Here is a 26,215-nt window from a genome sequence, read left to right as displayed (position 1 = left end):
AAATTTCTACCTGGCTGTATCACTTCATTTGTTAGGGCAGTCAGATTACCAGTCTCAAAGGTCATCTCCCTCTCTGGCTGAAATACAGCAACTTTCATCTCATTAGAGAAGCACAGCCGGTGAGAACAATAAAAAACACTGAAATAGGTTCAAGAACTGCCACCAAAAAGATGTTTCTGATCAATCCTCAAACTTCAAATTCAGGCAGTACTTCAAGGTGCCTGAGCAAAGATGTGAGAATGGAACCCTGTGACCACACCCTTCGGCCCTACAAAAAATTCCAAATTCCCATTTTACCAGGAAGTAGTGTCTGAGACAGGAAGACATTACAGATTCTCCAACAGCAACAGCAAAGTCACCAGAACGTGTAACAAGAGGAATTGTGGAGTCAGTCATTGGTACTTTAAAAAAAAAAGGCAAACACAACCCCCATCAAATCACACAAACCAAATGAATAAACCATCAGAAAAAAAAACCAAAACAACCCAGAGAACTCACTTCCATGAACAATGTCATTCAAATCACTGGACATTAACCAGTGATGGATGAAAACCAGTCTTCAAAATTCAGGAGGAAAATGTTCTAACAAGCATATGTAAAATTAATAGGAGATACTTATTTATGAGGACAGATTATTTCTAATAAGCACAGAGTACCTAAACTATGAAGCAGAAGCCTTACCTTCTCTAATTAGACTAAGTCTGTATAGTCTTGATACCAATAACTACAGAAAAATAATTAGAAGTTTGTGATTTCCTCTTTGTATTAACTTCTGGCAGTAATTATTTTCAGCCTCACCTCTTTTAACACTGCTGAACTGAAGAAGGAGCAGGACACTATTCATTTCTTCTCTAGCTGAGTTTCTGACACATTTGAAAAAATTTGGGGCAAACCCACAGTCTAGGAATGAGTAAATTCAACAAGAATGTAGAGATTTCACTTAACACATCCTCAATTTATACTTCAAGTTTTCTACGCTCCATAATTGATCCATTTACAGAAATTTTCTGTGATCCATGGGAAACCAAGAGAAACATAGCTCCTCTTGAAAGGGCCATAAAACAATTCACAAGTCTCATTATGAATTAACACCATTGCAGCTATTCAAGCATAACCCCTGCAAAACACCATCTCAGGACACAATCATTTCACCCAATTTTCAGGAAATGAAAGCCTCCCACAGATTTCGCTGTCATGAGCCACATCTGCAGAACACTGTTGTAACACAGGCAGAAAAAGAATACACATCTCCTGCTACTAAGTGTAGTAGCAGATTTGGAGATACTTGCCATGCAAAGCCATCTGCCTTCTGTGGACTCTCCATGAGAAATAACTGACATCTATCAATACATTGGCCCAGCTGACACCTCATTACGTCAAAGAGCAGTTTTGAATAATCTTAGGAAATTCCTGGTTTAGGGCTTCAGAATTAAAGAGCTTCTGAAATGCCTGGCATGACAAGGAAAGGCAGCCATGGAATCTGTCTTGCAGTTGCAAAAAGGCTAAGGAAAAAAAACAACCAAGATGAAAGGCCAGACAGCTCTTCTTGTGTGCTGGGTTACAAGGGGTATAGTCAGTATCATTTCCTCTAAGAAAGAAGTGAGAGGAGAAAAATTATATCAATAATACTTTATAGTTTACTGGGTTTGGCTGTCTTTCTTCCCTACTGTACCAAGCAAAGTTTCCAAGCTGATCACTAGTCTATGAAGAAGCAGAGAAACAGCAAACAGCCCAGAGGAAAAAATAGGAACCTTGTAACCTTGACAGATAGGAGGAAAACACACCTTGTGCTAACACTCCTCACAATTGTGGATATTCAAGAGCATCTCTCTAGAAAAAGACAACTGTGCAAACTGCAAAAGGAAAAAAAACTATTAATTCTGCTGCCTTTTTTGGCTATTTCCCCTTACTATTACACTGATATTAAGCAAGCACACTACATTCTTCTGCTGCCCTAGTACTACAATCAACACTTACAAAGAATTTCAAAAGTTACAGCTGAAATGAAAAAAGCAAACAAAACCCAAAAGAAACCCCAGCACACACATCCCCCCCCCCCCCCCAAAGAAAGTGTGAAATAGCACTATAAGAACACCACAACTAACAACAATACCCTGAAAATGTAAATACATTACACTGGCAAGGAAAAAAATTTAAAATCATTAGTTCCTGCTAAATTATTGCTCTTGAATTCACCAAAGAGACCCCTTGTCATAAGACATAGTTATTTTTAACCTTTCAAAAAAGGCTATTAAAATAATATATATGTGTGTGTATATTATGCCAGAAACATGCATACATAAAAAAACAGAAAGCAAGCATTTCTTATCGTTGAACTAGGCAAAAATATGTTGTACCTAACATACGCCATAGTAAGGCTGAATTTTACAAGCCTAACTGTGGCAAGGTTTACATGCAGTCACTTATCTGATCCTTACTCTGAAAACTTCTCAATGACTGTTCATATTATTCTGTTCCTTAAATTACCAACTCTGAGGTGCCTGTCAAGAGAGGAAGGCATGGCTCTGTTTAGCTTCAGGGAAAAAACTGAGAAAACAATGTGTGGAACCATAGCAAGTGCCAAGTATCGTCGGGCTGCAGGAGGGAAATACTTATTTGCCAGCGTATATGTTATTAAGATGGGTTAAGAAATCTGTCATTAAACTATAAAACACTACTACTGCAATAGTCAACATCTGATTCAAAACTAAATTTGTTAAGAGCTACAGTAAAAATAAAAAACTGCTGACAACACCAAAGACTAAGGGCCTACCTAAACCCAAGCTGCTTTGAGAAAAAGTAAATCCTACACAGAGAACAAGTATAATTTTTCAAACCTATTCTGGGAGATAAAGGCTAAACAGCTTTTCTACCAAGTTTTACTGTATTAATACATTATTTAAATACAAGTTGGGAGAACAGGATCATCTGTTTTCCACTGCCAACATGTGTTGCAAAACAAACATGAGGAAAGCTGGAAAGAAGGTTTTGTATTATATGTTCAAGGAAATTGCAGCACAGGGAGGACACTCTGTTCTTCCTTGCCCTGTAGATTAAGGATGTCTCAAACACCCCAATCCAGAAGTTACTGCTCGTGGATATCTGGAGAGGAAAAAATAATAAAATTACACCCTGATTTTATTAGAAAACCAAATGGCATCATTTCGATACATTAATAAAGTTTTTAGTGTTTGTTTTTCTGCCTTTAAACAGAACTAACTTTTTAAAAAACAGGTTTATTTTTACAGACATACACCTTTTTCATTGTACATTAAGTTATCCAGCCCATTCCAGAGCACTGCATAAGTACCCACCCCTCGACACTCAGCTGGTTTTAACTTTCCTGTTTTCAACTGCAAGGAAAACAGGCTGTCACAGGCTGACTGAAGATGTATCTTTGCCATTAAAAGCAGTATCATGCACGAAATGCTGCATCAATGAACTTCTCAAAGCTTTTTTAAGTAGCTATTAAATCTCCATCAGTATATTTTATTGACACTGTCATTTCACATCATGAAGAACTGTTAGATATATATATATATCTAACAGCTGCATAAATGTACATTCAAACTTCAGAAACATGTTTTTAATGAATAACAACTGATTTTGATTTCTGCTTCTGGTAAAATTTCAGCGACTAAAACACCTGTAACTGTCAAGGTGTGTGGGTGGTGGTGGAGGGCAAAAATTTGTATTTGGCTGTTAATTATGTCTTTTGGTAATTAATTACACTATTTGCAGATACTTTTTTTCTGATAAATTCTGAAGTTAAATGTAATGGCTGCATAATTTAAGAGTTTCCAGAATGAGACTTTTTGCAGTGAACACTCTCAAGTTTAAAACCACAGATGATGCCGTGTATCTGATGAACTATTTTCAATTACTGACAATTTCATTTAAAAATAAGTCTAGCTTCTTTTCTTGGTATCTTTCAGCTGTTTTTCTTATGGTTCCAATTTGACTAAAACTCTATTACACTAAACAATATGGAAATGCCCATGTTAAAAAAAAAAGGCCTTATAGATACCTCCTTGACCAAAGTAAGATGCTTATTATTTCCATTTCAAATTTATTCTTAACAACATTAAGATGAAATAAAGTTCAAGCAGGCAGAGTAAGCTTGGTCACCTGAGAGTAAGCATAGGTCACAAAACGGAAAGAAAGCTAGTAATTTTTTCGGTTTTGTCAAAATTATCCAGAAATACAGTTTTCAATAGGGCTGTTTTTCTTCTTCCACAGTCTTTTTATGTCTAGTCTTTTTGTATACCTACAGCAAAATCCTGAACTTTTACCTTCTTAAACAGGTCCTCCTTCTCACACGCCTGAATTCCTATTTTTAGTTTCCCAAATGCTGGATATTCAGTCATTTAAAGACCAGACAGAAAGGGGGGTTTTGCCATTTATTTTCTCCATTTTGAAGGTCTGAGCCACCACACTTTCCAGAAATGTGTTATGCCTCAGTATGGTAAATTTCTATTCAAAAAAGTGTTTTTAAATCATATGCATTAATGGTAAAAAGCATTTGAACATGTGCAGCAAAAAGCAATAGGGAAACAATATGGTTGAAGAAGAGCCCAGTAACAGCCCCTTCCATCCAGACTCTCACAGCCCTTCACTACACACAGTAATGCTGTGTTGTGAGCCATGGAAAGACACTGAAACAGCCATCAAAAAAGAAACTCTATGCTAAAAGGCCACAAGGACCTAAAGAGGTTTTAAGAGGAATGCTTTTTCTCACTGTGCCAAAAACCCAAAGATAATCTAGAAGTCGCACATTAAGATGGCCAATTTTCTCTTTTCATGTCTGCACAGTTCTATCATTACCCACTGACCTCAAATGTTTTCTCTCAGATATCTACAAACAGGGTAGATATCTCAGACCAGGGCATTTTGGAGAGTCAGTGGACAAAACACATGCAGAAAAAAGGGGAATCGATAAACTACTTTTCTGGTTATTTTACCTACATTTCCCAATTTTTTTTCCAAATAAAGATTTTTAAAAATTGAAAAACTGATTAGAAAGTATTCAAAGATGTCAAGATGTGGCATGACAGCTGCCCCATGGTGAGGTTCCCCTTCATGCCTTGACTGGTGCTGACTATCCAGTCACCCCCACATCCCCAATGAGCCTATGCAGCTTGATCTTGTCCCTTTCAATAATTTTTAGTGTTGATGAAAAGTTAAACAAGTACAAAACAGAAATGTAGCTCTGTGTGTATGCAGAGCTGTCAAGGCATTCTTCTGGAGACAAATTTGACATATACACAAAAACACACTGTGGGAGAAGAGTCAGAGGTGTGCAGTTCTGAACACACTGATACACTCCCGAACACAATGATCCACCAGGACAGAAAACACCTCTTGTTCAGCCAAGCTCATTTTACTTAGTGCATCAACAGACTACGTGAGTCACAATACCTTGGCTGGAGAGGGCTGCCATTTCACAGTACTAATTTATTGTGGTTTTTAGGTCATCTGACTATATTCTTAAAAAGTTGCAGGTATAAAGAGTATTAATGTTAAGAAGGAACATCGTATTACAAACAAGAGAGATGGCCAACAAACCTGCAGATAAGTTCTGTATGATCAATCTTATAGATAATTATCTCTTCTGCAGGACAAACTGCTCAAATATTGAAACTAAAACCAAAGACTTCCTTGGCCCAAAGCACTGAAGAAGTTCAGAGTCTACAGCTGTAGACAAATAAGGTGAAAAAGCATTAGAGCACTGGAAGGACATCAGAAAAAGATTTCCATAAGGAGATTTTTTTTTTTTTGACTGTGAGGGTGACTAAGCAGCAGCACGGGTTGGCTGGAGTTCGCGGAGTCTCCCAACTATGTGAGCATCGTTCTAAGATGGCCGTGGCTTTGTTAACGTGGCAAAGGCAGAAGGCACCACTGGAGAACAATTCAGTCACTGCTTGGCTCAGCATTCCCATCAGGTAAATGCTCTCCCGTTCCTGCTTAACATACCAACACCTGAAGTATTTACCCTCCATTTTTCTATTACAAGGCCTTACCATTGGCCGTCACCAAAGCTCCAATCCAACTGTTTGCTATGAAACGTAAGTTTGTAGTACTTCAGCATCTCAAAAACCTCAGCCCATTTAATTCTGAGTACTCCACACTTCTAAAAATCCCAGACATGGTAACATTAGGACAGGAAGACAGACCACAGTATTTTCAACCATTCACATATAAAACTACACTGCTACATGAATGTGGATATTTTCCACACCAGTGTTACTATGTTAAGTTGTCAAATAATCTGTATCAATGTATTTTGTCAGCAAAATCTATTGTGAAGAAATACTACTTTAAGTTAAAGCATCCTCAGCGCAGCAATTGGAAGATTTCATTAGAACTACTACTTGTTAAAGCAATAGAAACTGTGTCCTTCTCTTAGACTTCCATAATTCCTTCCCAACTATCAGACTCAGTTTCATTTCATCATCATCCTGGTCCCAAAGGCTTGAGAGCAGAAAAACACCAGTGCTGTATATTTTGACTGAGAGTTAGGCTGTAAAACATCCCAGGGCCCTTCTAAACACTTGACCAGGCAAGTGGAACATCACCAAGTCTTTATCCGTTTGTTTTTAAATAAACAGTGTTTTTGTAAAGGGAGAGCAACTGATAAGGTATTAGTAAAAAAAATTGTTTTAGAGAAGCAGCAACATTTCTACAAAATTGATTGCTGGTAACTGATAGAAACATCCTTCCTTTTCAATTTCTTTAATTATATCTACAGAAAAAAATTCTAAAAGGTCAGTCTCAAAGCCAATGTGCAGAAGTTTTAAAGAGGAAGGCTCAAGCTGCTTCTCTCCTCACCTTTCCATATTAAAGGCCAAAAGGTAATGAGGTATTAGTATTTACCTGGAAGACCAGCATGAAGTAAACAGACCACTGCCTGACTGTGTGATCTTGTTTACACTGCTCAGACATGGTTATAACCAAAATAAAAGCTTTGATTACAGAGCAACAGGAGAAGATTAATCCCTTACTGTTAGAGCTGAGAAAGAAGGGAAGACAAACTCCAAGACATCCACCAGACCTTTGTTTAAGAGAATTAAGATTTCAAAATCTGCCCTGCTAGGGTGGTAGCAGTGTAGGGGTAACCCCTACCTCTGCTCACAAATGAAGCTCCCAGCCACAGTGAGCTGAGCAGAGGCCATGGTCCTGCCAGGCAGGAACCCCTGGCTGTGCCTGCTGAGCCCTGTCCAGGCTCAGAAAGGACTTTGGGGTACCTGCAGCAAGCTACACTGCCTTCCTGCTCCTCTTCCCATCTCGTGCTCTTCCAGTCATTTCTGCTCACACCAGGAGGAATGACATACAAGTACCACCTACTTAAGGGTGATCTTCAAAATAGTATCTACCCCCACCCCCAGGTCTTTCACCTGGAATGAGGTAATACTTACACTATTACTGTACACCATCTTGGATAATCCTGTGAATGTCGCTGGTACAGAAAGAGATCAACCATTCTTTTTTCATATTATTAAGCTCTCAGCAGTTACAAAAATAAAATTAAAAAGAAAAATCAAGAAGTGCTACTGTGCCAATTCATGGTTTCAAGGACCTTTGCAGCTGTAAATTGAAGTATGCCGGAACACATGCTGGCTGAACACGCTGAAAAGCTCACCTGCTAGACAAGATCACACCAGCTAGAAAGTCAGAGTATTAATATATTCTACCTCCTACACCTTCACTCTAAATTACTGTCAATTTGCTAAAAGCAAAGCCACACACAATCACTCTCCCTTACAAAGTATGTTCCCAAACTAATGAATCTACAGGCTGCACCAAGATGGTTATATAACGTCAGCAAATTGAATTTATTTTCCAGGCCCTATTTTCTGTCAGTCTTTGTAATCATCACCTCAGTTTCAGCTTCCTTCATCACGTCATCCTGTCACAGTTTCACCTGTTCTGAATTTACCAATCTGACACACCTGCAAACTACTCACTTGTTCCACTGTTATTAATGCACAGGAGCACCTGGAGACGCAGCCAAGTCAGTCACTTCAAACACTTAGAGCAGAGGGAAAAAACCCAAACCTACCCTGAAGAGCTCATGGACACAGCTGAGAGCAAGGCTGGAACAGGAGAAAGTAAGACAACACAGAGGCACAGAGAGCTTGTTTTCACACAGGCTTAGACTGGTGTGTTGACTGTGCAGTGCTTTGGGGTTACATGAACAACACTCACATCTCTTTCCCGGCTGGTCTGCTTGCAGCCATTCCTTCTCCTAACTGATAATCTGGGATGAGATGATGGCACATTGTTTAAGAACTCTACACTCACAAACTTGCTTGAAACTGCTGGAGCCAAACCTGAACTAGCTGCTGCCATCTTGGCACACTCCACTCGATTCATGAGTTAAAGGATTAACATCTTTCAAATGTTAATGTAGGTGGGGAGGATTTAAAAGACATTGCTGTTTGTATTCTTTCACCTGCTGCTTCTTTCAGACATCACTACTGTAAAGCAACAGTAGAAAATGTATTTATGAACTCATTTGAATTTAAATACTACTGAAAATTACTGGTGAAAACAAAGGAGAATCTAGTAAACCAGTTTCCAATCTTTAATCTGAACCACTTTACCTTGTGTTAGCACTTAGGGGAAGATCAATTCAGTACCAAAAGTCCTTAATTTCAATAACCACACTATCCCACGTTTTTCTTTACTGAACGTTTTTCTTTACTGTAGTTTTTACTGTAGTTACCCAGTTGTAACTACACAGTCACACTCATTACTGTGCAACTGAAATTTTCATAGAGCAGCCACAGCCTCCCTCCAACCCAAAGCTGCCAAAACCATCTCAGTGCCACTCCTCTGCTTCTGAAACACCACTCCCAAAAGGGCTTTGGGCAGCAGTAAAACTGGGAAGGAAACACCCAGCCCATGGCTTCTACACTCCCAGGTAAGGGCTGAAGAAGTGGGCATTATCCAAACCCTTGCAACCAAAAGCTTGCAACCAGCACAGCCAGAAGGCAGGCAACAGAGAAACACACCTTGAAGAACCCTGTAACTGTACAGGAGCTGCTTGACAATATTTTTTTCTTTAGATGTCAGAGCATATGCCACCACTGATGACTAACAAGTAAGGAACACAAAGAAATTTTGGTGCATCAGTCAAACCATGGTTGCAAAACTATGAGGCCTGACATCAAATCAGACTGCTATCTTTGAAGTGTACTACTTAACAGTCAGTGAATTATTTCATGCCAGTGCTGTGTGCATTTCTGATACTGGCATGAGATGAGAAACAGGCCAGTGACTGAACCATGATGGAATGAATTTTTACTTCCATATGATAGACAACAGACCCTCATAGCAGATGGATGCACTGCCCTATCTACAGTGATACTGTGGGAAAATATTATAGTAGTTGCAATGTCCAGTTATAACCAGAAATCAGCAAGTAAACAAAGCTGACACATCACTGTAGAGATTAACTTCCCTTAACAGATACCTCTCATTTGCCACATGTAGGAAAATATTTCCAGAAAAAGATATTCTACTTTATATCTCAGACTCTCAAAGACTCACAGGAGGTCCTGTCCTTGGTGGAGGAAAGTTCAGGACTTGTCACATAGCAAGGGCTACACATGTGTGCGTGAATGTATTAGCTAATTAAAAACAAAATAACAACCAACCTTAAAGAATAAGAGTCAGAACCACTTCATTCTGCTCCTGTCTTTTCACATCTCCTGTATAATTTAATCCTGGAGAACTGCCGTGCTTCAGGGAACACAGGTCAATGCCAACAATTCAGCACCAATCTAGTACTAAACATCACTTCTAAACACAAGAGGTTTTTTATTGACTATCTAGCATCTTTACCTTGAAGGGAGCCTCTGAAGTGTCTAAGTGTTCCTAGAGGAAAACCTTGCATGCAAAGCATCTACAGACTGATGATGCTGTCTTTACACAGTCACTCCACATTCACCTTCTCCAAAGAGCAACGCCTACCATGGGATAGCAAGACCACAGATGCAAACTCAGAACAACAAATCACAGTGAGTTTCAAATCCTACACCTGCAGAATATGCAAGACACTGTATATTTGCAAGCACAAAAAGCCCCCCTTTACACAACTACATTTATGTAGTCTGTCAGATTTGAAGTGCCAGCACAGACACAAGCAGGTTCAGTATCATAGAGACTCAAAAGAAAAGAATCCTTCATGAGTTGTTCTGAAATCATGAGCATTCAAAACATTTCTAGCAACTGAAATATATTTTCTGCACTCAACTTCAAGTATGCCACAAGGGTCATGAACACAGTTAAATCCAGCCTACTAAATAAATGGGTATTTTCCCTTACTGAACTAAAACATACAATACTTGTCAACTATTAATTATACTGCATCAAGTACAGCATTCTTACATCTCTGTTATAGAGGCAAAACTGCTTCTCTGGAGGCAAAACTGGGATATTCTCCATGTTCTAATATGTATCAAAGATAATTTATAAGTGCATTGAGCTTTGCCATGCACCCCTTGTATTTTGGTTGAGCCCATGGAGGATTAGTCATCTTTGTTATATTCATGCTCAACATAGCTAAAAAAATTGTCTTAAAATGTATTCTAAGCAACTGTCAGATTAAATTTTGGACATGTTTATTCTCAAACTATGGCTAATTTAAAAAACAAACTGTTCATATTCTATAGGTTAAAAGAATAAACTTACACAAAAAATGCTACTCTATGTATTGAAAAAATTTATGTGTAATTTTATGATTGTTTTACACAAAGTACATATTTTAAGAATAATTTTTTAAAATACTGCATTATGTCTCACCATTCTGAATGTAGTCAAGAAGTTACCTACAGCAACCTTTACTTATTTTCCTCCACATATACCAACATCCATCCTACATCCAGATGCTGTAAATATGGTGGGTTGGGTTAACTTTCTGAGGTTTAGTTGATTACTGAGGTTTTGTTCACAACTTCACAAACCAGTATTTTGGTAGGAACAAGTGCTGCTTTCAAGAACTTCTACCTTAATTGACATGGGCAATCTAGCAATCCATATTCCTCAAAAAACACAGGCACTCTCCAGAAGGAAAAGTCCACAAGCAAGTCCATGCCCCGAGGCAAGAGGCTGGTGGCTCCTATAAGCAACATAGACCTGCTCTTTTAAATTAAACATACAGAGAAGTAAATTGTGCAGGACCAGATTGAGCCCTGGTAGAAATACAGTGTACAGAAATAACCAATTACACACTTTCTGATCAAGTGCACTAGTTAAATGCAGTTATCAGAATGAAAAAAATTAAACATTTATAACAACCTAGACTGAGAGAGTGTAAGTTATATTTAGAGCTCAGACTAGATTTGTTACCAGGCAGTAAACTGCTGAATACACATAATTAAGGACACAAAATCAGCATTACACTAACAAGACTTTAAGAGCAGCACTTAGGTGGAAAGACTAAAACCATCTTTCATAGCAGCTATGTCTTCTGTTTTCTAAGGGCAAGAACCATCTATGTTATACATAGTGCCATCTATTAGTCAGAAAATGTCATTATTCCTGGGAACAAAGTGAAGAACTATGAAATAACAGGTTTCGAAAAATTTGTTAATAATATTTCACACTTGAGAACTAGAGCCTTCAAACTTAAGAAGAAAAATAAAAGAAGTCATGTGTATCTCAAAATCAAAATCCAGTCTGGCTACTTAGGCTTAGATTTTAAGACAAAAGAAAACCCTTATTAAAATATTTTATGTTCTTTAGGAAACAAATGGAAAAGGAGAGAAATTTTCCCTTAATGAAAAGGAATCAATTGTGGCCGAAGTCCTGAAAACCTTCAACTATGACAGTGTTGGGAAGAAAATCTTACAAAGTGAAAACGTATAGAAAAAACACAGCAATAAAACTGCCAATGACACAAGTGGCAAAAAGATGTTTTGTGCCTTTACTGGACAAATACAGAGGTGCAATAATGTTCTGTACAGAGTAGATCAAAATTAATTTTCATTTTTTATAAAGCCAAACCTTACTGTCACCTTGGCTCACTGTAAACACAGAAGACCTCTGGTTTCCCAACACAGAACAGACCTGAGATATAAAGGAGGGACACAGTCCCACCACCACATTCCTCCCCACTCCATCACAAATGACACTGGAGGCACACATGTATTAAAACACAAGTTAAAAACACTAAAAAAATCCTAATAGCAGGAGTCCCCCCTGCAATGGGACAGGCTCAGACGGAAGGTCCCTACATAAAGTTGTCTCCGTTGTGTACCTACAGGGGAGCATGGTACCCAAGTAAAGATCAAAAGCAAGGCAATTAAGTCATGGACTTGAACATCTCAAAACACAGACAGTATCAGTCAAGTTCTTTACCAGAAATAATTACACTGCAAGTAAATGTGAAAGTGCCACTGAACTTCATTTTGCCAGTACAAATGAGTACAATACTTTGTCAGTGCCCTTTCTGGACAGTTGTAACATTTTATTCCAAGTCATTACAACTTTATTTTCTTTGAAAAGTACAGAGAACTAAATATAATTTCCTGCAAATCTGAACCAATTATTAAAGTCAAATGTTTCCACCACATCTACAAGAAAAAATTGCTTTCCTCTAGCAAACAACATAATTTAGTAGGAGAGATATAAAGAAAATTTAAATTCCATACTGTTCTCTGAGCTACATGTAGCAATGAGGGGATGTCTCAGACATGTTCTATTGCACATTCATAAGACTTCAACCTTAACAGGCTAGAAGCCCTACCATTTACTCCTACATGATTGTGAAAGGCACAATTAACACAGTGACAGATTCTGAGACCAAATTATGGATTCGTACCAAAGCAATGCATGTTGTAAATATTCCCTTTAAAAATCTCTGGTCCAATGGCTGGAGAAGTGGACAAAACACCCATATGCCAAGTACCATCTTTATAAAGGTCCCTTCAGGGCAGCCAGTAGCAGGTTTAAGTTAGAGAAGAACATCATCTGTAGCAGTCCAGATTACCACTGAGCACTAGGAATCCATTATTTAATGGATTTAATGTTGCTTTAATGTAATTTAATGTTGCTTCCTAGCCTCTCCCCTCAGCACATCAGAGGGCTGCATGGCATGACCAAGTTATAGTAGGCTGAGCCAATGTAAATGCTGGACTTGCTAGGAGTTTCCAGAACCACTAAACTATTAACTCATGCCTAGTCTTGAAAAAACAAAAGAGCCAACCACCAAACAGAAAGAGAGGTAGCAGTACTTCCCCTTCTGATAAAAATATTCAAAGCTTTTCAAATTAAAAGCCATATACTGTTTGACTGCCAACAGCAGTGTTTTCTACAACTACTTATTTTCCCAACAATTACCTTTTATAACTCACACACTCTTCCTCAGATAAAATGTTACCAATGTTTTTTCTCTTTCTATTCATAGCAATGTGCCAATATAATCAATACCATTTGGAGTTCCCACATCCCTCCTCAGAAGCCTATGCTGAAGTTTCTGAAGAACCAGAGCAAAATCTCAGTTTAAAACTTCCACATGAACTGTAGGTCATGTCTCAAGGCACTTCCTTGGGTATTTGTGCTTTCACAATGTCACACTGCATTTTAGTACCAATGTGTAATTTTCTTGTGCCATACGTATGGTTCAGTGCACCCACAGGCACACCTATGGCTTCACAACTGTCACAATGTTGAATCTCAAAAGCACAAACAAGAGTCTATAAGGGCACAGAATGTGAGTTATAAGAATATTATTTATTCTCACAGAAATGACCACTGTTCTTCTTAGGATTTTTTTTAAGTTAATTGCACAAACAGTTAAAATAAGCCTTACTCTCTGCCTTACCCACAAAATAAGGGTTTTGACTGACACACACTGGAAAATAAAGAAAAAAAAAAGAGTCTGCCAGGCAAAGCAAGTTTCAACCCTGCCAGCTGCCCCTTAGAATGTAAGTTGGTGCCCCAATGACAGATGGCCATACAGCTCACGTGGCACTGCAAGAGCAGCTCCAGTTTTCAGCCCAGCATAATTAAGCCAACCAACTGCAACCCTCCTTTGCCTTCATATGCTGCCCTGAAAGATTAAAGCACCACCACAGCCATATCCTGAGCCATTCAGTGATCCCTGTCTTGAACAAGGATCAGCTGGGAGCACAGGACAAAGGGTGACTGAGAGCAACAACTCCCAGTACACCCATCCAGATTTTAGCCTGGGACAAGAGGAGCACTATCCAAGTCCAGAAAAAAAAAAAAAAAGGTATTCTGCTAAGAGACACTGTGTGGTTCACAACTGGAGTACCAACCACAGGAACCCAAGGACACCACGTTCAATTCTGTGCTTTGTCACAGATGTGGTTCCATGATAAAGATAAAACAATTTACGTGTATAATACTGCCAGAAAGGAGGGTGCAGACCTTTTCCCACCTGCTCCCACACACAGTGGGAGTGACTGTACAGGTACACAGTCATTAAAACAAAGGAAGGAAGAAGCAAATCACTGAGAAAATCCCTTTTGGTAGCCATTTGTAATCACATTGCTTAAAATATCAGTGAAACTGTGCCCACAGACTTCCCTGGCGACTTTGGGCAACTTATGCCATTTCCTCATGCTTTCATTTCCCACTGCTGAGGTCAGAACAATGGTACATCAGAACATCCCAGGTGTGCAGTGATAGCTACAGACATGACTGAAGGCCTGCAAGACACAGGAGTTCTGCAGTACGAATATCCAAATTAGTAAAACAACGGGGATCCTTTACCAGTAGCTGAAATTACTCTAGGCAATCACTAGTGGCAGAATAACATATTTCCCCATGTTTAGTGCAACCCCAACACGGGACCCTTCAGGCAGAAGGGAAGGATGAAAGTTGAGTGCACTGATTGGCATTCTTTTTACATCATTGAATGCTTGAACAGCTCTTTCCTAAGTAAAATCTGAGCACATACAAGAGTAAGGATTTCTGTGAAGAGATCAGTAAGTCAGGAACCTTCTGGACTAGAAACTGCTTATCAGTCTTACTCCACCCACTGCAGTGCTGTTACTAGAAATACTGAAAGAGGAAACAAAGAACCACTGAATTGGTCCTCTCACTTTAAAAATTAAATATGCATACATGTCTACTAATCTCCTCTTAAAAGAAATTTCTTATTTAACTTAAACTCTTAAGGTCATTCAGTCTACTACAGTGATTGTCTCTAAGAGAAATTTTACCTAGATGGGGAGATTTTTGCCAGCTAGGTTTGCAGAATGGGATACTTAAGAATTATCTCCACATATATAGTGAAAAATATCTGACAGAGGGGAGGAAGAGGCAAGGCTTGGGAGGAAATACATCACTTATCAGTTTTAATAAAAAAGGAGCAGGTTGTTTTGTTTGTTTTTTTTAACTGAGAAAAAAACTCAACACAAGCAGGATATCACATTCCTAAACCCTGCTCTTCTGATGCCTTTGCCCTTTCTCAAGCCATATACAGATTTCAAAAGCTAGACAAACTAAAATTAATTTTCTGCAATGTATTTGGCCATTTCTGTAGTACTTTTAAATTTGGGTAAAATACAAAATATGTCCCAAAAATCTTAAGGAAATCTTAGCCAGGCCCAAGCAGTTACCCCAGCCATCATAATGCACACAGCATTTATATTATTGCAAAACATAATCCTTCTGCCAACATGACTCCTCACATGTTACAAGAAATAAATCTTAGTTAATATTTAATACTCAGTATATATATATAATTTTACTGACTACAACTGCAGCAAAACATCATAAAGATAATGAGAAAAAGAAATTATCCATTTTACTATTTAAAACTTGCTCATTATGAAAAGTGGTAATTATTTCTACCATGTAAGTGACATAAAGAGTTGAAAATTTCTGCCTTTCACAGCCATTACAGCTCCCCTTCACCAGACTACCTGTTTACTCATAGTGGTAACCCAGAGGAACGGCTCAGGGCCAATGGTGCTGATAGGGAAGAAACACTGGGATAACAACTGAAGTGTATTTAGTCTGAAAAATTACTCTGTCCAACTCACTATTCAGGTAACATTCTTGATGCTACACAATTGTGCAACATTTCTAGATCTTACAAATACACACAAAAATATACTGGCAGCTTCTTGCACTCTTTGTGATACTGGTCGTGGAGTCAAATTAATGAAAAACTGTGCACTCAGTCTGCTGGGATTTACCCAAGAACATGGCAATGAATCCACTCTCAGCACCAATGGATAACAGGTATTGTTTGGCATGCCTTTGAAAAAGAGGAGTTAAAAACCATGCTTTTTCCACACACTACCTACTTTTAACTTCCATTGTATTAATCAGCATATGAGCAACCCACAGCAGAGAGATAACTCAAAGCTTCAGTTTCTAAAAAAAGTTATCCAGAAAAATACAGGCTGAAAAATTAATGAATTTTTGAAATTAATTAATGAAAACTGATCTTGAACTGGAACACTCCATACTATTGAGACTGAAATTTTAAAATAAAAATTTGTTTGAAACTAATTTTATGTTCTCCCTCTTTTTCAAATTTCAATGTAAATTTTTACAAATTTAAAGATTTCAATGTTAGTATGATCAATACAATTTCCTTTAAACTTACATATTAAAAGTTAGGTTGTCTGTAACTGTAAAATCAGAATAATTTCACCTCCTCTTCTTTTCTGGCATTTAAAAAACAATTTTAGAGGAGATGGGGCTGTTAGTAAACATTATTTCCTGTTTAGACTTTTAAAGTTAACAAGCTCAGGTGTTCAAGCGTTATTTAGACAAAAAGGGAGATCCAACATCACACTGACAAGTACTGTGACGAACTGATCTTCAGAACAGAGCTTCATTAGACAGACACCCACTGAACCTAGTGGGATATGCCTTTTTCAGTTACTTAAACCTTTCAAATTAAGGTAAAAATTGACAATGACTAACAACCATACTGATACTGTCAAGTGTATCAGCAGATTATTGATCACAAGCTGCTGATCAAAGAGAAGATACTTGGCAAGATATGAAAGGTTCTAAACTTGTTATCAAAGGCCACTTGAAGCTGCTCAGATATCACCCATTATCACCATCACACCCATTCTTCTTCTAGTCATCCTGACAGCAACAGTAGCCCAAAGCACTAATCCTCTCTCCTCCCACTGATGCCTAGCTGGCCAAACAACTCATGTGTTGAAGGAGGTTCTCTCAACAGCAATCCAAGGCACATACCTTAGAGGCTCAGTTATTGTAGAGCTTTGCAGAGACTTAAAAATGGAACCAGAGGAAGCTCCAAATGGATCTTAACAAGAGAGAAATTAGAAACTGAAATGAGATGATTTTTAAGGTCTCTTCGAACCCAAACCAGTGTGTGGTTCCATGAAAAGTGATTATTTGATGGAAAAACCACCACACACTTTCATACATGGCAATTGCCCTGGACCTTCACTCTTCCAAGGTCATAGCAGATGGAGCTCAGCTTCTCTTGTCTCTACCCATGGTCTCATCTTGAACAGCTGCAGCCAACACAGGTCCAAAAAGAGCAAATGAAACTTCAGCGTGAACTGGTTTATTCTGAATAACTGCTCTTCAAAGACTCTGGATGAATGTCCAAGAACATGGTCAGAGATCTTACCACCTTCACAGAAAGGTGAGGCATCACATCTTGACAAGGATTAATGTAACAACCATCTAAGAGCTGTAGTCCTTCCGTCAAGACAGCAACAACTGAAGGAAATAGTAAACATTAATTTGAGCAGCCACTACACACAATTTACATTGATGACCCAACAGCATTTGGGTCACCTTTCTGGCCTCTTGCTCTCCCAATTATCAGGAAAGGCTTATTTAGATAAAATAGCATTCCATTTGGTCCGCAGCTCTTAGAAACAACGATTAAAATCTGAAGTTTTCCCATGCTTCTGCAGCATAATGTACTTTCTAAAGTACGTTGACAGATGTAACTTTTTAAAGGTATGTTGATAAACTTCCCAACTATTTATTTCTTACAGGACTACAAGAAGTCTGCACCAAGACTTACGTCTCAAATTCCAATTGAAGAAGAAATTTACACATTTCCTCTGACTTTTCCAAGTACAAGAAGCTTGGGAACTGTAAATTTCACCCAATTATCTCCTAGAAAAAACACTTATTGACCAAATAGGAACAAAAAAATAGGAAGGATACTTTATATACACACAGGATCAGTAATGCAGTAATTAAGTAAGGAGATTAATCTGTGTAAGAGGAAATGGAATAGATTCAAGAGACAGCTCTGAGTTTCTCTTTGGGAGCCTTAAGAATTCGCTAAGGCAGCAAGAGAGGATGGCTGCATCACACTACTGAAAAATATTTTCCCATAAGCATTTAAGTAGTATTTTAGATTTTTAACAATTATTGATGAACCAGACTGGAGTGGATTTGCTGTTGCAAAATCAAATTTCAAATAATAACTAGGCACTAAAAAGAAAATCAATTGTTTTACCTTTCATGTCATTTCAGATCAAATTTAAGTGCCATTTGTAGCAAATGGGAATTTTTCAGTTAGCTGGGATTTCAATAGGCTTTTAACGAGAACATCGAAAATTGTTACTGCAGTGTTAGAATTATTTCAATTACCAAACATCATCTGAGAGAAATCAAGGTAAAACATACTTCTTCAAAAACAAGAAAGATGTATACCAAGATACTGTGAAATAAACAACTTGTTTTACATGTTTATAAATGCACTAATAAAGCTTTGTATGTTCTGCTAAAGAAAAACACACCTGGCAATTGTAACATCTGACTGGTTTTCAGGGTAGCATTTTTGTAGGATTTATTTCTTCAGCAAGGTATGGTCTCAAAACCACAACAATACAGGAAGTTGGTGAAGTCCTCATCCTGCTGTTGCACAGATACAGCCAAACTAGCTGAGAGACAGAAACTGCATTATTGTTTTAGCCAAGGCTCTTCAGTAGGTCTAACAATCCACATGGAGAAGGGAGTGCCTTGCAAGAGCATAATGAAAGAGGGTCAAGCTAACTCAAATTACCTTCCATTTGCCACAGGCTAAGAGCATACACATGAACAATTACTGTGAATCAGACACCCCAGATCAGCTGACATATGGTAACCTGTCATCCTACAATAACCTGTCCAAATACAAAGATAGCTTGAAATTTAGACCTGCTGTAGAGCTACAACTCACCCCTATTCAGAAAGCAAGACACTAAACCTTGGAACCTTTACTTCTGGATGTGTAAGGTGAAAACAAGCAACAGAAGAGAACCCATAGATGAGAGCCCTTAAGGTAAACAGGCTGTTTCCAAACACTACAAACTGGGATTACCAAAAGGAAATAGTTACTGTAACATGACCTATTATGCTAACCAGCCCTTCAGTATAAAATCATATACACAGTACGATGACCATGAGACTGCAAATTCAGCTCTTCTGCTGTTGTGTACAGTGGTTATTTAAAATAAGTATAGGAATTTCAAGTACAATTGTTGATTTGGCCTTGTTGCCATATAGGGGCAACTCAAAGTAGGACAAAGCCCAACTTTTTGTTTTCCAATTTCATTCTCAGGAGTGCTGATCTCTGTATGCTGTGTGTTCCTACCAAGCTCAATGTAGTCATTCAGCACAGAAAAAGTGAGGAAAAGCTCCACAGGCTCTACCAGCACTAGACTGGCACTCACATGGTACAGCTGAATCAGTTTTTTGGAACACAGAACTGGTTGTGCAAGAAGATAAACACTACTATTATTTTGATACTGGAATACCAGTGATATCCGGTATGTATGGGAAGCATATCTATACAGGCTTCTGTGGAACAACCTACCTGGAGCCAAGGTACAGCCGCTCAACAGAAACAAACCTAGGAGCCTGAGTGACAAGGTTTCCAGGCAGAGCTCAACTATGCAGCAGTCTGAGCTCCCAGAACAAAGCAGTGCCTGAACTCTCACATATAAGACATCAGAGGGACCTGACAAACCTGGCAACGGAATGGAAACTGCAGGTTTCTGTTACAACGAACAGTAGGTTTCATTGTATGTGCCACAGCACGGAGCAGAGCACTGAGCCCCAGCAGCATTGCAACAGCTCCTCTCAAACACACAGGACTGGCACCAGGCACTGGGGAAGGCTCCAATCCCACACGACAGCCCAGCTGATCTAGGGGTGACCTGCGAGGGCAAGGGCCAGTCGCGCTGATGGCCAATTCTCTTATGCACTCACCCAACCCTGCAGTTAGAGAGCTCCAACAGCTAAACCAGCAGGCAACTACTCAGAGTGTTTTGGAGGCTTGGTTCCTGTGGTGATATGGTTCAGGGAACTAAGGGTGTCAAAACAAGGCAAAGGCTGAGCATGAAGTTAGAAGCAGGAGAACCAGGACAACCTCTTTCTTTAACAAACAGGCTCTACAATTACTTAGCTCTCTTGGAAAAATGCAAGAAAAGGAAGTCTCTCAGAGGAGAGCACAAAAAATAGTCCCCAACAGCCTACTGAAAGAACTCCAGGTTTTATAAATGTTCTTTGCCTGTTTAGCCTAGCTTCTACCCACAAAAAATAATAATTTTAAGAACAGGGAATTTCCTGATTTTTATAATCAGGAAAACTGTTATTGCAAGGAACCACAATAACTACTATTCAAGTTATCTTTTATGAAGGATTTCAGATTCATAGACTTTAATCACCTCAAGAAAAGTTAATTAAACTTTCTAACAGGAAGTACAAGGCACATAATAGAAGATGCCTCTAGAGCATCTTCTTTACTTAGGAACCCACATCTAGAACTTACCATTTTCTTCTATAAAAATTTAAAAGCAATAATATACTACAAAAGCAGAATTCTGATGTTCTGTAACTTCACTACATGTTTTAATTTGCTTCCTTTCCCTCCCTGCTCCTTGGCCCCCATTTCACAAGAACTGAAGGACTCAGACTAAAAGCCTAGATTATATTCAGATACTACAGCTTAGCACCATGAACAATAATCACCAAGTTTTGCTCCCCTTCCAATCCAAGTGCTGAATGCAGAAACATCACACAAGTAAGAAACAAAAAGAAATACCTAATAATCTGAAATCATGAAAAGCTTAGGTAATGACAAATTTAACTGAACAAACCTTCCATTTTCTCAATTCCTGTTAGCTCAGTCACTTCACCTCTGCTGTTTTTTTATCCATATGTTGTGCAGCTCTGGGTTAATTTTCCTATTGTATCTGTTGCAATGTGCAAGACTAAATATGCAGCCTAGAAACCTTACAGAAGCACACTACCTCCTCTTCCTAGCAGACCAAACAGTTTACAGGCCCAGCCTGCAAGAGGAAGTTTAAGTGTTGCCACAGGTGATGCACATTAACAATGCACCTGGTGCATCCTCCTTCCAATTACCCCAGGGACCCAGAGGAGAGTGTGGGCCAAAGAGTTGTCCTGGCTGCAGTAGCAGCCCTGGGATGCCACCTCAGTGTCTGTGTGTGTGTGTGCTCACTGTGCTGAGCAAACACAGGGCACAGCAGTGGCTCTGCACAGGCACTGCACATTCAGCACTCGTGAGGCACGCTGGGCTCACCGCGCTGCTGAGGGAGCTGCCCATGAAAGCAGGCTGCCAGCCTGACCTTCCCAGGCAGCTGCTGGCCTGACAGAGCCTTCCTAGTGCTCCAGTTCCATGCATATACATCAAAGCCTCACATCCAGTGCATACAATGTTTATTTATGCTCAACAAATGAGATGCTTCATGCCTGCACACCTGCAGTAAATGCTTGACACACACTGCACAGCTCTGGTCTGCTCTGTAGCTGTGATTGTCCCAGGAAGCACCAGAGCAAGGAGGGGGGCACAGAGCATAACCTTCCCTCAAAGTACAAAGATACAAAATAGGCCCATGGAGGAGGCTTCATTAGCTCTTAAACCACTGGGCTCCAAGTTTTTGTAACACAGAAGGTAAAAAAGATTTGGTATTTCTGGGAAACTATAACTGATGCTAATAGTCTCATGATTGACTAAAATATACCAAGACTATCAGCAATGAACACTACTGCGTATGCCAAGAATAAATACACTTAATTTTGATCTCTCCAAGTGAAACAGAAAGCTTTAGCATAGGTTTAGCCACTTGTCCTATATGAAGGACAACAAAGGTAACACAGATACTCCCCTTTGTACTCATAATGCAGAATGAGGCTTTGGGAAACTGAAATTGTACTTGAAGAACCAAATTTATAGACTCTAAACTTGTATCTGTAAGGCAGATTTTGGAAACTTTTCATTGCAAAAACAAGAATTTTATTTCCATATCTGAATATATCTTTTCCCAGCCCATCAGTCACTTTCAAGAAATAAGAGAAAAGCCTTAACTAGATTTCTTTCCATGTGGAGCAACTGATGACTTGACTTCTCGCCCTAAGGGATGACCCTACAAAAACTGAAACCCATTTAGGTGCTTTGATGCAAGTCTGTGCACTTGCTTCAGAATAAGAATAATTTAATTCAGTTACTGTTATTGCCCTGCACTCACCAAATAAGCCTTTAGTACATACTAAAAAAAAACCCCATATATAATCATGCATGTGCTTACACACATACACTTGAAACAGAGCCAAATAAAGACTCTTTACCTTTCCTAAGATATTTATCTCAACATTAAAAAATTCAAACGTTGTGAGCAAGAACTCTACTGGAGCTTAGTTTCTACATGTCTGTTTTACACAGCCTAACCCACTCTTTTTCCCAGTCCGTCAAGCCCTCGTGTCCCCTATACAGACAAATGACTAATTCAATTACCTTGTGTGCTGACAGGCCAGCTGGTTGTTGCTTCTTGGCATGGGTAGATGAGGGTGAGTTATAAATGTCTTTCCCTCATTGTCCTCTGCCCAGCCACAAAACTTAACTTCACACCCTTTTGTCAACCTTGGTTTAAATGAGCTAACAAGTTCAGAAGTTGCAGAGTGACACACAGACTATATGGGTGTATGTATCTTGTTTTCACTGGAAAATAGATTGGGGCTAGAAGGGGAAGCAAACTTGCAAGGTAGGTTTACAGCACGCATGTATTAAATTTGCCTCAGCTCCAAAAGTATTGACCCAGCTTAACCCAATCTAAAATGGAGCTGCCACAGTCCTACCACACCCACAAGCGTTCAGTGTTATCCCTTCCCTTGTAGCAGCACTCGTGCCAAAAATCAACCTGGGGAAAAAAAAAAAAGGCAGTTAGCATTTGGTGCAGGCAGCTCGGAGGCAGCTCCCTGCCTTGTCACATGGACACCGCCAGCACGGAACAGCAGCACCGTGGCAGATGCAGCTGGGTACTTATCAGCACACAGGAGCCCACCCTAAGAGCACTTAATTCTGGACATGCAGCTCAGAACCTCATTAGTACTACAGCCAATGATGTGCTGGTTTTACAGAGGCACATATGCACTAATGGAGTTATTATTTTGAGAAGAACAGAAACAAGAAAAAAAAATGCATATGATAGCTTTGAGGTTGACAATTTCAGCTGGATTCTGGACAAGATCTTTTGGTCTTTTAAAGTAAGTGTATAACCCTGTATCCTTCCCAGCAAAACTAGCCAAACCTATACAATCAAGGAAGAAAAAACCAGCACTATAAGCAAACATGGGAATATTTAATCATAAACATTACCGAGTCCAGATTTCCTTCTGGGTAGACCTTTGTCCTAAAGAAAATAAAAGGACAGATCTATTCTGTATCATTCATGCAGAATGACAAAACCACTGAATAAACCAGTGGTAACCCCACTGGTGACTGGGGAGAGATCAGGAGGGAGAAGGTAGAACAGAAGTGGCATAATGTAGCCAGAGTGGCTAACTTAGATGGAGGGAGGTGTGAACAGCAGAGCATAAGGCAAAACATCTTGGGAAGTGTATCCTGATGACATCTTATCTTGGCTGAACTACACAGTGAGTCTGGGGGAGAAAACATTTTTATCCGCAATTATTTATGATCTCCCTTCCCCATTAATCAGAACACAGGTACACAGGTATTGTTCATCAATGCATATTATAGACAGCATGGTTATATATTCATCAGATTTGTTCCTACTACACACATAAAATGAAAACCACTTCAGTAGAAAGAACAGCTTTGTATGATTTTCAAATTCTTATAAGGAGCCTTTGAGGAAGGATTTTTAGAAAAGCATTTTTTTTCCCAGTGATCTATTTATTAACAATAGGCATCATAACTTGATTTTTACCCAGCAGTGAACATGTAACAGCTGTTACTCAGTTGTAAAACACTGTCTACTTACGCAGCATTAAATAATAAATAAAGCTCAAGACCTGGTACATGTTTTACAAAGCAATCTAATGATATGAAACAAGAAGTTCCAAAGATTAACTGTGAGCTGTATTATCAACTCTGTCCCATGATATCTGTGCCTATAAGTACACAGCTATAATATTAAGGAGGAAAGAAATTAACAGTAACAAAAAATAATTTTTGTTCAGTCACAGCTGCATTCCCAGTATCCAGTAAAAAGGGGTTTTTTACAAATTTAAATCTCAGTTCAATAGAAATCCTTTCCAAATAACTTATTCTTTTGTACAGCCTTTTTTAGGATGACCTACATTGCTTGTGAATAAAGGTGAAAAAAGTCAACACTGATTTGCATGGCATAGTCTAACCCCAGCATATTGGCTTTTAATTTAGTAGCATTATTCATCAGCCTTTACTGCAATAGCCCTGCACAAAGCGATCAAAGTCACAGGAAAAACTGAAATTACCTTCCAGATATAGTGGATCAGACCTTGCAAATCCTGAGACAGAACAGAAACTGCACTAGAGACACCCCAAATGCAGATGGAACACTAATGACAAAAAAAAAACTTAATGCTGTTGATACATTTTTGGGCAAGTGAGACCTAGCACAACTGACCTTCAAAAATGCAAGGAAAGAGCTAGCAATGATCCACATGGAACAGTAATTTCCACAAACCATGGAATCTGATTTTGTTATAATTTCATCACCACTGAGTGGTCAACCATGTGAACCAGAAGAACAATGTGAAAAAAAAAATTAGGTGAGTCCACAGTTCTAGAAATGTCAGAGTAATACAAGTACACTGCAGCCTCACGTTTTAATAGAGAAAGTTTCTGCCTGTATCTTTAGCAAATTAGTAACATATGAACAGTGGCAGTTTAATGTAAAACTGAATAATCACTGCATTTAATCCATAAGCACATCATTCTGGATGCCTTTTATAAGTTGTATTTTCATCTGTTTAAAAGGCGAAGTAAGCCATGGGGTTGAAAAAATGCCTATATTCTGCATATGGAACACTGATGATGAAAACCCTCCATGCATGTCTTTGAGAGGAAGTTCTTTTTGTTGTTGTTGTTTTGCTTTATTTTCTGTGTTGTTGTTTTTCTTTTAAATGTCAGTATACCAGAGAAGTCATTTTAATCATATAATTACTGAAGATTTTGGAAGGTTTACACAAGACCCATAATTGGGCATAAGACATCACATCCTCTGGTTATATACACAGCAATCTGGTCTGGGTAACATTCTTTGCTCTGACCAATGTGTGCGAGGGGGGGCGGGGGAAGGAAGGGGAGGGAGGGGAGGGAGAGGAATGGAGAATTAAAAATACTTCCTCAGATTAAATTTTCTTGACTTCATTTACTTAAAATGTTCTGATTGCATAAAATGCACTAAAATGTTTATCGCGACGCATCTCCGTCGTTAAAATACCTTGTTCTCAATGCGATATCCTAGATATTCAAACAAAAGACATTCAGCTGACAATGAAGCCTTTTTTTTTTTTTTTGTAATTTTGAAAAGGCATTTGTACACCTAAGACCGCACCACTGATCAGTCTTCTTTATCATGCCGGAGTTGTGACAGGTAATGCATAAAAAATTAAAATCCAATCCACCAGATAAGACATGCAAAATGTCTCCTCCAATCCCACCCCCATCTCGCCTTCAAAAAAAAAAAAAAAAAAGCCCAGCCACCACCAGCCCTGCACATTCGGAGCACACGCACAGTGGCACCCCCAGAGCCGCCACTGGGGCGACAGGCCCGAGGGGCCGCCACCCCCGAGCCCCCCCGCACCCCGCTCGGGGCTCCATGAGGGGCGAATCCCACCTCGCCGCTTCCTCATGCCCTCACACAATGGTGCTTTCCCCCGCTAGCTCCCAATTGTCAACATTTTCGCGCTAGGCCGCGGCCGGGCAGGGCCGGGGTGCGGGCGGCCCGAGCCCCCGCTCGGCTCCGGGGCCGCGGGGGCGGCGGGG

The 26,215-nt window shown here is 39.2% G+C and overlaps 1 protein-coding gene across 3 annotated transcripts in view; it reads right to left on the bottom strand.

Annotated features, from left to right (window-relative positions):
* Positions 1 to 26,215, bottom strand: part of FBXO11 (F-box protein 11) — a 70,653-nt gene that overhangs the window by 43,549 nt on the left and 889 nt on the right. The window contains exon 1 of one of the 3 annotated variants that reach the window (XM_039706783.1): positions 21,078 to 21,098. The exons of the other annotated variants lie outside the window; for them this stretch is intronic. Within the exon in view, the coding sequence (XP_039562717.1) occupies positions 21,078 to 21,084 (7 nt within the window). The 5' untranslated portion in view covers positions 21,085 to 21,098. Of the gene's footprint in view, positions 1 to 21,077; positions 21,099 to 26,215 lie in introns of those variants that run through there. 3 annotated transcript variants of the gene reach the window in all.

The sequence above is a fragment of the Passer montanus genome, unplaced genomic scaffold (genome assembly GCF_014805655.1).
Source record: "Passer montanus isolate IOZ18808 unplaced genomic scaffold, ASM1480565v1 scaffold2, whole genome shotgun sequence".
Taxonomy (NCBI): Eukaryota; Metazoa; Chordata; class Aves; order Passeriformes; family Passeridae; genus Passer; species Passer montanus.
The sequence above is the reverse complement of the archived record's forward strand: the minus strand, read 5'-3'. Positions and strand labels throughout refer to the sequence as shown.